At 44.0% G+C, this 14308-nt stretch overlaps 1 protein-coding gene across 2 annotated transcripts in view; it reads right to left on the bottom strand.

Annotated features, from left to right (window-relative positions):
• Window positions 1–12126, bottom strand: part of KDM4A (lysine demethylase 4A) — a 28189-nt gene extending 16063 nt beyond the window's left edge. The window contains exons 1-11 of one of the 2 annotated variants that reach the window (XM_067301070.1): window positions 11995–12126; window positions 11492–11644; window positions 10917–11092; window positions 9709–9823; window positions 8601–8794; window positions 7125–7174; window positions 6497–6600; window positions 5271–5408; window positions 4069–4319; window positions 3136–3326; window positions 1504–1868 (exon numbers count right to left, since the gene is read on the bottom strand). In XM_067301070.1, coding sequence (XP_067157171.1) covers window positions 1504–1868; window positions 3136–3326; window positions 4069–4319; window positions 5271–5408; window positions 6497–6600; window positions 7125–7174; window positions 8601–8794; window positions 9709–9823; window positions 10917–11092; window positions 11492–11629 — 1722 coding nt within the window. In that variant the 5' untranslated portion in view covers window positions 11630–11644; window positions 11995–12126. Of the gene's footprint in view, window positions 1–1503; window positions 1869–3135; window positions 3327–4068; window positions 4320–5270; window positions 5409–6496; window positions 6601–7124; window positions 7175–8600; window positions 8795–9708; window positions 9824–10916; window positions 11093–11491; window positions 11645–11994 lie in introns of those variants that run through there. The other variant, XM_067301071.1, reaches the window with a different exon arrangement.
• Between the last annotated feature and the right edge of the window lie 2182 nt (window positions 12127–14308).

Raw genomic sequence — 14308 nt, 5'->3', positions numbered from 1 at the left:
ACCACAATAGTAAAGTCATTTCCTCTCCCCTTGGTCTTGTGCAAAAAACAAACGACACACGCTGACAAAACTACTACTAACCTGACAAAAAAAGGCAATAATGGCAATGATTTTTAACAGCCCAGTAACAGTAGAAGCTCATGTTTTGAATCTGTAATTTCTCTATAAGCAGAAGCAAATCTTAAGATTAAATGCATCCTTCATCTTTTTAAGTCTCCTCTTTTCTTTTTACACAGCAAGGCAGAAGAGAGCATAACAATCATCATCTCTGATCTCCTACATAGCAGTTGGCTACAAGACTTCTCAGAAACAGAAATGCTTTTATTCAAATGGCAATTAGTATTCCCAGTTACCATCCGATGGAAAATTTGTTGTGAAATATACTGTATACAGGAACATCAATTACACTTATTCAGCAATTCTGCTTTGCCCTGTATTGAGTATCCAATAATAGACCAATACCAGCAACGGAATTTCTTTAATTTATGTATTCATGAGAACTCTTTCTCAATTTCAGCTTAATTATCCCCAGATTTGCTTCTCTGCTGTTCTGCTTCTGTTCTTCCTGAATTTTGAAGATACAACCATTATTAGCCTCCCACTACTTCAGTATATAATTAGAAAGGAAAACAAAATTATTTGAAAAGACAGCAACAACAGATAAGATTTTAACTAGTATAGCCTTCTCTTGATTGGGTTGTCTAGTAAAACATTCACTGACATTTTTTCAAATATTCAGATTTACATTTTCCCAGCAAACTTTTTTTTGTTTCATCATTTGTTTTAAAAACCCACATATATGGGCAGATGTATGCAATTTTATAGAAAAAGATAAGCGCAAACATATATTCATGTGCCTGTAATAAATGTTGAACTGGACAAGATTCACCTTGGGTGCAAACAGGTGTCTATTATCATAAAAGTACCTGGATCAGCCTGAAACACTACCATTGTAAAACCAACTGAGACACCCTTCTCCCTTAAAACAGTAAAATTATTTAGAGAAGTTCTCAAAACAAAGGATCTCTGTTTCCCTAGAAGAAGAAAGAGCGCAAGACTTTCATTTTCATTTTTTTTGTTTAGCGAAAATTTTAAGATAGTGTTTATTAAGCTGGATTAAGCAGTAAGATCACTCAGAGAAATCATCTGAGAAACCATTTCATCCTGCAATGCCCACGACATCACCTATCAGTCTGAATGATTATCCAAACTGTTGGGCTGAAATAAGAACTGAAGACAATTAAGCTTGTCCAAGTACTTAATTTTACTTCTGTCCCTTTGTAGCACTCAGGGAAGCAACTCAAAACACCACTAGCTGCTAAAACATTCCAATTGAACGTTACATTCATCTGAAGGTATTAGAAAATAGGTTAATTACTAAGTGACTTACTATGCAAATACCAATGGAATGGAAGTGTAATCTGCAGATAGGAAGTTCTGTCATAGCAAATCCATGACCATGTAACACAATCCTTAAGCTTTCAGTACTCTTAACATTCATACCTCTGCCAGTTCTTGTTCATTCACACTGGCTGTAGCACTGGCTTTCTTTCCTGAAGTCTGTTCATTGTCAGATCCACTGGCATCTCCTTTAGCATAGCTATGGACAGTAAGCACCCCAGCTGGCCCAGGAAGAGTTCTTTTTGGCAACAGATCAGTGGATTCACAGTCTGAAGAACCAGAATACGCTGGTGAGCTGGGCTGAACACCGGAAGTTGAACTCAGCTTCGAAGCTGGCAGAGCTGAAGTGGAGTTTGAAGCATGTGAAATAGAGAGATCTAATGCAGCTGCTTCTTGCTCTTCTTCTTCTTCCTCCTCAAGCTTCACCGTTTTCAGTTCTTCAAATTTGGCTGATGAGTCCACACGATCTAGAAGAAAGGATATACTAATTGTTATTAAAGTCTGGGCAGCACAGAGAACAGCCTGCAGCTGTTTGCATGAAGCCAAACAGGGAAGAAGACTACTAAACACAAGAGAAATGTGATGCAAAGTCAGGCAGAGAGAAGATCATTAATTCAAACACTATAAAATCATGGGTGGTTTGGAGACAGTGAATAGTGTCTCTTCTTTGCATCTTCCAGTACAAGAACTAGGGGGTATTAAACAAAACTAGTAGAAGGTGGGTTCAAAATTAAAAAAAAAAAAAAAAAGAGATGGTTCTTTACATGGTATAGCTAAACTGTGAAACTCCTGGCTGCATGATGCTGTGGGTAAGAGGTCACCAGGGTTCAAGGGAGACTTAACAGAAGAGAAACCAACAGAGGATTATTAAATGTAAGTTGCAAAAGTTTGGAGAACAGAATTCTAGAGGAAGGCATCATATAGGCTTGCCCTGTTCTTGTATTGTTCCATAGGCACCTTGATCACGGTCAAGGTGGAAGATAACTGACCCAATACAGCCACATTAATTTTCCTCTAGCCTATTGAGTACTACATTACAAAGAAAACATCTGTAAAGCGCACCAGTCAGAAATTTGTATATGCTTTACTAAACAATTGTACAATTTCTAAACAAGGGTCACATTACAAAAGAGTGCGCTACAGAAGCCTTAGACTACTGAGGTATCCAATAGACTTCTGTATGCAGGCAGGCAAAATAAGAATAGAAAGAGAAAATCAAAAGCTAGAAACAACAATTTTTAAAGCAAGTATCATGCAATACTTCCCGTTTCTTTTAAACCAGATACAAGGCAACACCCCCATGACATGGTCAGTCAGTCATTCAAGCAGCTACAGGATTGTGGCCTACATCTTTGTTCTTCTCTGACAGTTTAATAGAGTTGTTACTGGGAAGTTATGTACACATAAACCACAAAAGCCAACAGCTCAGACAAACTCTGGTTATCTCATTTACTCAAAGTGCTAGCAGAAATGTCACATACATTTAGCCACAGGGAACAACCTAAAAACTTTCTAGAGTGACTCTCTCGTCTTGAAAAACAGAGATGTTGCAGACTCATAACAGCAAACTTCTGAACAGCTTGCCAAACCAGCACCTGCTTTTTGGACATGGTAACATCCTATCAATTGGCCTTTTATTTGAGAAAGTGCTCCAGATTCAGCTCTACCAGTTTCTCTCCCTGAACAGTAACATTCTGTCTTCCCATACCAGGATAAAGCTTGATACACAGTTACCTGGAAGCTTGAGCCCCCGTTCACCCTGCTGCACAAGTCCGCTGGTAGGTCTCACAGGAGCCTCCGCCACATCCACTTCATACTGCACAGAGCTCAGCTCCTCTTTGGGGAAGGCCTCACTCTCACTCACCTCTTGAGGCACTTCCAGGCAGACTCTATGCCTCTTAGTTCCTATGCGATGCTTGGGCACACTGCAGAAGACAAATCCGCGTATCAGATTACCAAACATCTCAAGTTTGTTGGGACTTTTGTGGACACACAAAATACAGCCCGGTTTGGGTCACATCGTCTTAAGAGCCAGCATATGACAAGCTAAATAGTTTCCAAATTATTCTGAAGTCGCTTCTGGCTTTTACAGAAGCAAAATCAGTCATCCTTAGGGATGACTCCTCAGCATCTATTAATTATGTGTTGTGGGGCTATGTTCTAGTCAGACATTCTTCACCTTAAAAAAATAAATAAAATAAATAAAGCGTTAGGAATAGTGGCTGACACTGCCTGAAAAGTATTTAACAGCAAAAATAAAACAACGACCCTGTCACAGTCTGCAGCAAACAGGAATTGCGCACCAGCATAGCAACTTCCAGCACTGATACTAATGGAATTTGCTAGCAAGTACTTTCTCAGGATCCTAATTCACTGTCTGTTTCTTCTGGCCTCCCAGTATTATGGTGCATATTTCCAATCCAGGCTTTGGACAGCTGTCCAAAGATGAAGAACTATGATCTTCCAAGCCAGTAATTTTCCTGTTTGCACACCACGCATCACTGTTTGCATCCAAACAGTAAAAATAAAGGGTAAACCCCATTCCCAAGAAAACAGACTACTGCTAACTTTGCTATTGTTTTTTGGGAATGGCAAACATTCAATTGCAGCAGGGTGAAATTTCTCATAATCTGAGAGAAAAGCAGAAAGGACCATGTACAGCACTACCTTTTTGTCTCATCCCCGTCCACCTCCTCTTTACATGCTTCCCCAGTTTCCATTTCCTCAGCACACTGTTTCCCATTCTTGACTTTTTGCATGAGATCTCCTTTAAGGAATTCTGCTGCCTCCGGTGTTGGAAGAGTGTGGTCAATGACAGTCACATCCTTCCCAGCTTTCCAAAGCTTGTAGCGATCTGGTTGGTATTTTCTTACAAACACATCCATGGAGATCTTCACCATGTCCTTCCGACATGAGCACTGCAGTCACACAACATATTCAAATAAGGCCACATACTCAACAATTCTACTCTGCATTCTACATCACTTTGCTTTCAGTAGCTTAACTGAAGGAAAAAAAAAAAAAATGCACAAATTCATGTATTTAAGCCTCAAAACTCTCAAGACTGCCCCAGGAAATCAAAAGGACATATATTACATTACTCACTAAAAACTGGGCAGAAAAGTCAGCAAAAACTATGAAACAGCAAACCAGAAAGTATCACACTAACTAAGAAAGCAAGCCCTATTAACAGAGTTGCTGGTAGAAGCTGACAACCTTAAAAATCCATGAGCCCATGCATCAACAGCCAGCAAAAACAGAGGTTATAATGAGGACATCAGAACCCTATAAACTCTGGGCCAATCCAGAGCAGCAGAGCTTCCCCTTGTCTGAGCACGCCTACAACTTGGGTTTGAAAGTGTTCACTCCAACATGAACTTCTGAAAACATAACTCATGTTAATGAGGCACCTTTAACAGAGATATAACACTATCCAGTCTAAAAGCTGGGCCAACATACCTAATTTGATAAATTAAGATATACTTCTAGTCTAAACAGTCAAGAAATAATTGTTTAAACAGCAGGCACGAAATACTGATTAGCCCTGACCACCAAACACAGCCTTTCACCTTTGGAAAGATGATAATAATTTATCTTTTCTTTTTCTCTGAACTCTTAACCCAAATCTCATTTGATCTACACAAAGGTAAAACACGTTATATCCACAGTCAAAATGAAGACATGAACAGGAGGCTGAGTGGACTTCGCTACCATATTAGAAAGCAAACATCACATCTTAAATGGATCTAGCACTGAGTTCATCTCCCTAAAACAAACATCAGGGGCTTAATGAGCAGCAGAGCATTAAGAGTGAAGAGCACCTGCATTCAGGTTATTTGTATGCAACAGATGGGCGACAGATTGCTTACCAGTACAGACTGCTTCCCGTACTCTATCCACCGAAGAGTAGCAAAGTTAGTAGATTCAGCACAGTTAAATCCATGATTAAAGCCAGCATGATAACTATAAGGAAAAGTTATCATGAATTCTCCAGCCTCCTGCGTCACCTAGAAAACAATTGAAACACTGCATTGTTATTCACAGGTCCACGCTCCACTTTGTGGGTTTGCATAAAGGGAGCTTCTGCATCCCTCAAGCAACATATTTGAAATCCCTTCCACAGATAGCATGTGGAGTTACTGTACTTGCTACACTGGATAGATTTGACATTTATCTTCACTATTCTCTTACTTAAGGTATATACCTGTTTGCTAGAAAGCAACACAATCCTACATGGTTTTTACTAAAACACAACAAAACTGGTTGAAGCAGCACAAAAGAAATTCTACACAGGAAGTATTCCTTGATGAGCTGTCTGAAGGTCATAAATCAATTATCAGATACTCATCTCTTTGCTGAAGGTTTGGGGGAGCAGTGTCTACTACCAAGTACAACTTCTATCCATAGGCATCTTGGAAATTTCCTTTTGTTCTCTTTTGCTGTTCATATTCAAGTACAACTCTCAGTCAGCCTTCCACTGCTCTTCAAGCTTTCCCCACCACCTAACAAAGGTTCATGCAGCCCTTCTGCCACCCTGACAGATGTAACAGCTCTTCTGAATGAGGACTCAGACTAAGACTTCACAGTGTGTGTGGCAGGAGAATATGGAAATCAACTGAGACAGTAGAAGAGAGAAGTCTATAAACTTATGAACACCATGAAAAAATAAACAGGGAACAAATAATACTTTCTCTTGAGGAAGCAGATCACAACAAATGAAATTAGAAGTGAACAAGTTTGGAACAAAATAAATAAATAAATAAATAATCTCTCTTCACAGCATACACAGTTAAGCAGTGAAATTATCTAACACAGGATGTTGCACATGACTTCAGGTAAAAAAATAAACAAAAAAACCTGACAGAAGACAGAGCCTTTGTTTTTAATAGTTCTTGCTAGATTTTTCTCTGTCTCAGGAACTCTTTCAGTACCCAGTTGCTGGGTAAATGGAGAGGATAGCGGGAAAGTATTTCCATATGCCCTCCCTGCTACTATTCTCCACTCTAAGCATTTGCTATTGGCTGCTGTTAGAGATGGGACAGGGTTGCATGAATGTCTTGCCTGAGCTGGTATAAACATGAATACTTTTCCAAACCTTATCAAATGGGATGCCATATTTCTTCAGAATTGATGGAGAGATCAGGGTCATCTTGTGACGGAGAAAAGCTTCACAGCTCTGGGCGCTTCCTGGAAAGAAACCTGTTTAAAGGCAAGGAGAGATGTTAATGTTCTGCTGTGATCTGAATTAATTCTTCAATATTAAAAAAAAACAAACAAACTACCATCTAAGCAGTATTTTCCCCTTGACCTAAAAGTATGGACCACCCCATATGAAATGCATTAACTTGCACTCTGAAGAAAAATGGTTCCCAAGAAAAAGGCAACTCCTGCAGATTTGTTTTTAACAGATGTCGGTTTGAAAGAGCATAAGAAAGACTGTACACAGAAGGCTCTTTCTTTGGGTATAACCTTCCAGTTCTGAGAATCAACAGTTAAGGATTTTCTCATTAAAAGTTACACAGACCAGAACTGTGTATAATATGAACAAACACACAAAAGTAATCCCACATATATTATAAAAGGTAAATAATCAGTTCAGTTGTGCCAGCCTGTGCTCTTAGAAATGTTACAGGCATGTCATACTCTTAAGAGAGCTGAAACCTGTTGCAGCTGTCCATCTCACCTTCCACAAGAGTTAGGACATGAAAAAATTGCACAAATACCTTTGGCAAGTCTCTCCAGTCTCTTCCCATGTTCTGGAGGGATAGAGTACCTGTAGTCATAAGAACAAGTCAGCAACTTCAAGTAACATAACAAAATCTTTAAGTTTGACTGGAAATCATAACTGGACATCAAGGCATGAATTACTCATTTTTTTTTAATTCCTCCATCTCCACACCGTCTCTTTCAAAGTTTGACAATATTAGCTAAAAATCTTAATCAAAGACTTTCACCTCTCTATGCCAAGGAAAAACAATAGCCAAAAGCTGACCATCTGTTCCACAGACTTTTGCTTAAGCAGTCAAGGAACTAAAAAGTCTGAGCCATTTAGTTAACAGATTTGTACAGCAAAATGTGAATGGCAAGCAGAAAGGGAAGAGCCCTGCCTGATATGATGCAGTTCAGTCATACAGTCACTAGTACCAGTGCAAGGAGAAACACAGAGCAAGGGAGAAAATGGAACCATCTCCTTTCAGCAGCTCAGTCCTAGACTGCTTAAATCGTTTGTGATACCACACCATGTGCAGTATCACACTTGTTATGCGTGCACATAACTTGCAGCATGCACTTCAGGGCTACATCTTCTATGTACATGCCTTTTTATGGATATCACAAAACTCCCAGGTGCTTTGGTGACAGTAGCTAACACCACCTAGAGTTTTCTTTCAATCTGGGACTGAGGGTATAAAACTTGATGGAGTTGCTTGCTGAACAAATCAGACTGATGTGTCAGCAAAGTTAACTTTTTCCACTTACTACTGTAAAAGAAACAATGGCCAAACAGTTTATCCAGCTGAACTATCTTGTTTTTTGTCCCCATACTATTGCTACTGCATGGGGTTGTTCACTGGTCACATGGTGCTAGCTATCACTTTTTACTTCAAAGTTGTATTAAAAGCCAGCCAAAAATACTGGTTTCCAATAAAACTGCCATGGAAACAATTGTGGAATTTGCTTCAGAGATTTATTTGTAAACAGAAGGAAATTATTCACTCTTAAAATGCAACCCATCTACAGAAAAGTTTGGGAACCTCCCGTAAAAGCTATCATGAAAACTCAAGCACTGGAGCAACCACTCAGCAAGCTACCCTAGCCTGCTTTTAGAGCTACGATAAATAGCTGCATTTCAAAATCTGTTAACAGCTGCCTATTCCCCTAGTAACTGCATGATGACAGGCACATTTCCTATGTATGGTCATTGCAGATCCCCAGAAAATGATAAGCAAGTTTTCCAAGCTCTGGCCCTACAGCAACGGACTGTCCACCTTACATTAGAATTCTGAAGAACTCTCTTTATATCAGAACAGCAAATGGACTTTCCAGAAGATAACCAAATTCTACTGAAAACATATACTGTTTTGCAATTTTTTACAGGGATAGGTAAATCCTTTACTCAAATCTTGTAACTCCACTACTTAGACTCCAATATGTTATGGCATTCTTTTTCTACGTCTAGAAGCTTCCCTAGAAAATCTTACCATGACTTGGGTTCCCCAAAATGCAAGTAATTAATACTATAGAGATCCATGTCCTCAGTATGCCAAGCAAAGGAAGTTTTCCACATGCCGAAGTAGAGATAAGGAGTATTCACTCCTTCAATGGTTATGCCACTTTCATTCTCCACGATATCCAGGATTGTGTTCAGTCTGCCGATATTCCACGCATCTACATGCTGCAAAGCATAAGCCTCATGTTAAAGAAGCATCATGAAGAACAGAATCATGCAACTAAGACAGTTACAAAAGATATCAGATGCTTGTGGTCAAAGAGCAGATTAAGACAAATCACTTACTGACATAGCCCAAACCATTAGTTAGTTCACCTAAAACACAATTTTCACATGGCATTAGCTTATATATATAGTTATTGTTTACTAGCTACCTTTAGACTGAAGGTGGGGGAAAAAAAAAAAAAAGAAGGCCAACAGAATAAGAACTAGGAAGGAAAAATAATCATGAAGCTACAGACTACGCAGGAAAGAACAACAGTGTGAGCTTGAGCTGGTGTTCTAAGTGATGGCAGACTGAACCCTCTTGAACAGAAACACTTTTCATCCCAAACTGCTTTTAAAAGAGTGAATTACCATAATTTAGGAGACTAGCAAGCAGACTAGAGTCTACCTTGCATACCCTTTTCTAACGTTTATCATCCTAATACGCAATGGCTATAGAGCTCTCCCACAAAAATAAATGTACTAGTGGATACCAATGCAGTGACTGGGCAAAACTTTCCATCTCTCATACACGTTTCAGGACAAAGCCCCATAAAAGCAAGACTTATGCTGCAGTAATTTTTCCTTTCTAGAAGTAAACTGTATTGCATTGAAGCACTACTAGTTGAATAATCACAGATGTCTCTTACAACGTTACCTCCAGTAGTCTTCTTTAATTATCTGGGTTAAATGGAAGTGTGTTATAAATAAATCGTTTACTGTGTTCCTAGGTAGCATGCTCCAGAAGCTACAACTCTGCTAAGACTACCATTAACTCTTTCTGAAAGTTAGGATCAAATGCTAGATGAACATTTCTGGAATATAACACACACAGGGAAAATAAATGTTATTCAAAACCCAAAAGTTTTTCTTACCTTCTCATAAAGTGTGCCGTTAACATCAGCCCCATAGATGGGAGCATTGAACGTTAGGTTCTTCCAGTACTTTCGTTCAAGGTCTTCAAAGTCTGTGTAGCGGGGTGTGCAGTATCTTTAAAATAAATCAATAAGTAAACAAACAAACAAACTTTGCAGTTCGATACTTGAGGAGTTAGAACAACAATATGTTCAAGCACCGGAAGTACAGAAAACTACATTAAAAATACCTAATGGATTTGTTACCAGACAGACCCTTACCTATCAAAGTAGCAATCAAAGGACCAGAGCTCTGTTCCTGTGAGACTCAGAAACAAAGGAACAGAGAAAAAGCAGCTTTCCCTTTTCTCAGTTTACTTTCATTTTTGCTTCCTGCACTTCCCTCAGCTCAGAACAATTCCACTTTCTAGTTGTTGCTACTTAAAGCAGGCTGCATTTGAAACCAGAAATGGTACAAAGAACTACATATAAAACTAGAACAACATTTTAGGCATCTGTGAAAGCAACATCCATGTTTCCAGACTCACCTGCAAGGAAACTGCTCAAGTATGCTCAGTGTATCAACACAATATCTGCTCTTGATGTCCATTTCTCCTAACTACATACTGGCCTCCTTGTGCAGCACTGACTGAGATCAAGTTTATGCTCTGACACCTGTTTAACGGACATATCTTCCAGGCTATTACATATACAGCATTAAAGAATAACTATCAGTAAATTATTCTATTAGAGAAACAGAATCCCCAAACGTCTGAAGTGTACTGCTCTTGCAAGACAAAATAAGGTGCAGCAGGCAGATCACAGCTGACAACTCCAATGGCATTTCTGAATAGTTATTTCAAAAACTGTATTGCTTAAGCTCATTTTAAGGCATCTTTTTCCTTTTTCATGTCAGAAACATTCCTTTCTGTACTAGTCTATTCTATAAAGATTTTGATGGTCTAATTATTAACAACACAGAGACAAGACTTCATAGTGGAAATACAACAAAGAGTTCTGCTGACATATATACCATCTTGCCAAATGAAACAAGCTATAAAGGCCTATGTCCATATAACAAGTTCTACAAGTACAGCTCATCTCTCAAGGGCAGTATGTTCACACTTCTGTCCAGAAGTCTGTAGCACAGGCCTGATCTCAGTGAAGCTAGCCAATAGCAATTCATGCATTAACTACATCTTCGTAACAAAATACGAGCGCAAGCTTACTTGTCGCTGTTTGCAATTCTTCTAAATTCTCGGACTGTCATAGCCTTCTTCTGGATGTTGTACTGGGTGAAAAGGCCCGACTGCCCAGTCACCACCTGCTGGATCGGTGCAGGGATGATCAGTTCATCAATGTCATCGTAACACCTTCGCGGTTTCCATTCTTTCGGCGGAATTATCTGGAGGATCCACAGAAAGCAGGAAAGCATCAATTAGCTGCCGAGCACACCCAGGCGTGACGTGACTCCCGGGAAGCAGTCACTGTTAACTAACAGGTCCTAATTTGCCTGGGAAAGTATCACGCTTAATCGAGCTGGCTTTGGTTTGGAACCGCGAGCACCTCCTTCCCAGTTCCGGCCGGCGCCACCGCTCCCTCCCGGCCGGCGGCGCCGGCGTAAACAAAGGGCGGAGCGGAGCGGAGCGGCGCGGCGCGGCCCTCCCGGCGGCGGCGGGCCCGGCCTCCAGCGCCGCCGGGAGCCCGCACCGGCAGCGCCGCCGCCGCCGGGCGCCCGCGGGCCGGCCGGGGGCGGCGGCCGCCGAGGGGAGCGCGGCGGCGGGCGGGGGGTGGCGGGGCCCACCTTGGCGAGCCCGGCGCGGTGGGCGCCCTGCGACTCCACGTAGGCGATGTACCGGCTGAAGTCGCGGAACTGCTCCATGGTGGGGCGGAAGGTCATGATCCGCGCGCTGGGGTTGAGGCTCTCCAGCTCCGAGGCCATGTTGCCGGGCCGGCCCTGCACGGAGGGAGGGGGAGGGCGGGTCAGGCGCCGGGCACCCCTCCCCCACGCCGCCGCCCCGCCCCGCGCCGCCGCCTCAGGCAGGCCGCGCCGCGCGCGCGCGCGCCCCGCCCCCTCCGCCCACCCGCCGCGCGCTCCGGCCCGCCCCCCGGCCCGCCGCCGGCCAATCGCCGCGGGGTCCGCACCAGCCTCGCCACCGCATTGGCGGAGGGCGCCTGCTCGTCAGGCGCGCGGCTCCTTCCTTCTCACGGCGGAGAACACCACCGAATCACGCCCCTCCCCCCCCCCCGGCCGGGGCGAGCCCATTCCGACGCGGAGGGATTTGAGTACACGCCCGGCGTGCTCACGTCAGCAGGGCGTCTCTCCGCTTCGCCTTCTCCGCCCTCCGCCTGGGTCGCTTCGCTTCCCCCCGGCCGGTGTATCCCTCCGCACCACGCGCCCAATGAGTCCGGCAGGCCGCCGACGCCACCGCGGCCGTTCCCCACCGTCCAAGCCCCGCCCTGCCGCCCCAGCCCGCCCCCTTCCCCTCCATGGACCGCCCCGCCGCCTCAGCCAATCGCAGTCCGCACTCGCGTTACAACCAATAGGAATTCGACGTCCGGCTGGGGCGGGCCAGCGAATCAGGAGGCCGGGAGCGGGGTGGTTGCTAGGCGGATGGTGGCCGGGCAGAGGGCCGGAACGGGAGGGTGTCGCTAGGGGGCGGTTGCTAGGGAGACCGAGGCCTAGTCGAGGCACCGCCGGCGGCGACGGCCGTTTGGGGCGGGCCGGGCTGCGGGGGCCGCCGGGCCCTGCGGGCAGGCGCCGCCGACCAGTGCACCCCTGCCCTGCCCGCGGCTTGCCCACGGCGCCTGCGCCCCGAGATGTGTCGGGCGGGGTGGGGGGCTGAGCCCAGGCCCGCAGGCACCGTGCCCGCCCAGCCTCAGAGCGGGATGGACCCGCCGAGCGGGGACAAAAGCCTTGGCCACACGCCCGAACGGCGGGGGATGGACAGATGCTCCATCATTGCGCCGGGAGATAAGCGAGGGGGACTTTACCCACGAAGCTGTGGGTCCTCTTGGCCCACGCGCCGCCCCCGGTGCTGGCTCACCCTGCTCCCTCGCGGGGCAGGCGACGAGGGGCTCTCTGGCGGCCTCCTCACTGATGCAGCACACGGGCGCAGCCGAGGTCACCGCAGCTTGGCTTCCCTGCACGCTGCAGCCTTGTTGTGTAGACGTGCCTGGTTCAGATTAGGCAATGCTCGACATTAATTCTGTGTAAATGAGTTCTTTAGTGAGCTAATAGGTGTCAGGCGCTGAATGTGAACACACAGTAGGCTTGTGCCAATTTAACGTATTAACTGAGCTAATTATACCCCTACAATTTCTGTGTGTAAGCAAAGCCAAAGCAGAATTTGATACTATGCAAAATTCTGGCAGCCAGTGCAACTTGACACTGGATCAGCTCCAAGCCTGGCCCATGCTAGAGAGTTTTGCCAGCACAGATAGGTCAGTTAGAAATGTGGGAAAGTGCACCCATGGCCAGTGTACATTGCTAATCCACTGCTGTTGTGTTCAGGATTGGGAGCTGGCAGTACAGCTTTAGCAGCAAATGCTTTGAAGTGTGGACAAGGCCTAACACTTGACAGAGCCTGTCGAGGAATATTGACCCCTTGGCTGGAACTGGTTGTGATTGTCACAGATCATGCTGTGCTAAATGCTTTTTAAATGTGTAAGTGCCAATACGCTTACACAGGTGCCAATATGCAGCCTTGAGAGTAAGCATATGCCACTCAAAAGACCTCATAACCATGCTCAGAGACCATGCTTGGTCCACCCCTGCCTCAATAAAACCTTAATCACACTGTTTGCGCCTCCTGATGTGAGTTTCCTTTGGAGTCTCATTATGGGCATGAGGCAGCCCTGAAAGTCTTAGGAAAACTCCTTCCCAATACAAATATGTTTTCTGTGAGCTGCTGCTTCTCTGACTTCTCAGACTCTGAATTGCCAGGTGTAAGGACCTAGAACACCAAGCTGCATTAAAACCAGAACAGGCACATTCAGCCTTCTGCAGACTTAGGTGTAAATACAGGCAACTGGAAGATAAAATTTTGAGAACTCTGTTCCTGGCTGCTGTCAGCCTGGCAGCTGCACTTGCTTTCCTATACTCAAGAAAGACCAACTTTCCAATATCAGGATGACATGAGCCATTTTTTTTTTATGATGATAAATGGCATAGTGTTGCCATGAGCAGAAATGTGTAGGCAGGAAAACGTCTTGACGTATTTATTGTTACCGTGGACTGAGATTACTTATTAAAACTAACAAAAGGGCAACAATTGCCTTTAATTGGAGGGATCAGAATTTTTCCTGCTCTCAGACATGAACCAGGTCAGAACAGGCAAAAAAAAAACCAAAAAACCCCCACACCACTCTCATAGGGAAATGTTACAAATGGAAATGACGATGTTGCTGAGTTCAAGATGAGCCTAGGATTGTGGGGGGAGGAGCTGCCAAGCTACTGCACAGAATAAGCTGAGATTTGTTCAGTGGTGCAACTATTTCTTTCCCTTATTTAACAAGTATGTGCCCTTGAAAACAAAATTTGAATAAATGGCATCCCAAAGGGCAGATGCGCAAGCAGTATGTTATTTAGCATCACTAGGAGGCAAGCGAAGCCAAGACA

The sequence above is a fragment of the Apteryx mantelli genome, chromosome 8, assembly GCF_036417845.1.
Source record: "Apteryx mantelli isolate bAptMan1 chromosome 8, bAptMan1.hap1, whole genome shotgun sequence".
Classification (NCBI taxonomy): domain Eukaryota; kingdom Metazoa; phylum Chordata; class Aves; order Apterygiformes; family Apterygidae; genus Apteryx; species Apteryx mantelli.
Note: the sequence above shows the minus strand (reverse complement) of the source record. Positions and strands in the feature narration are given on the sequence as shown.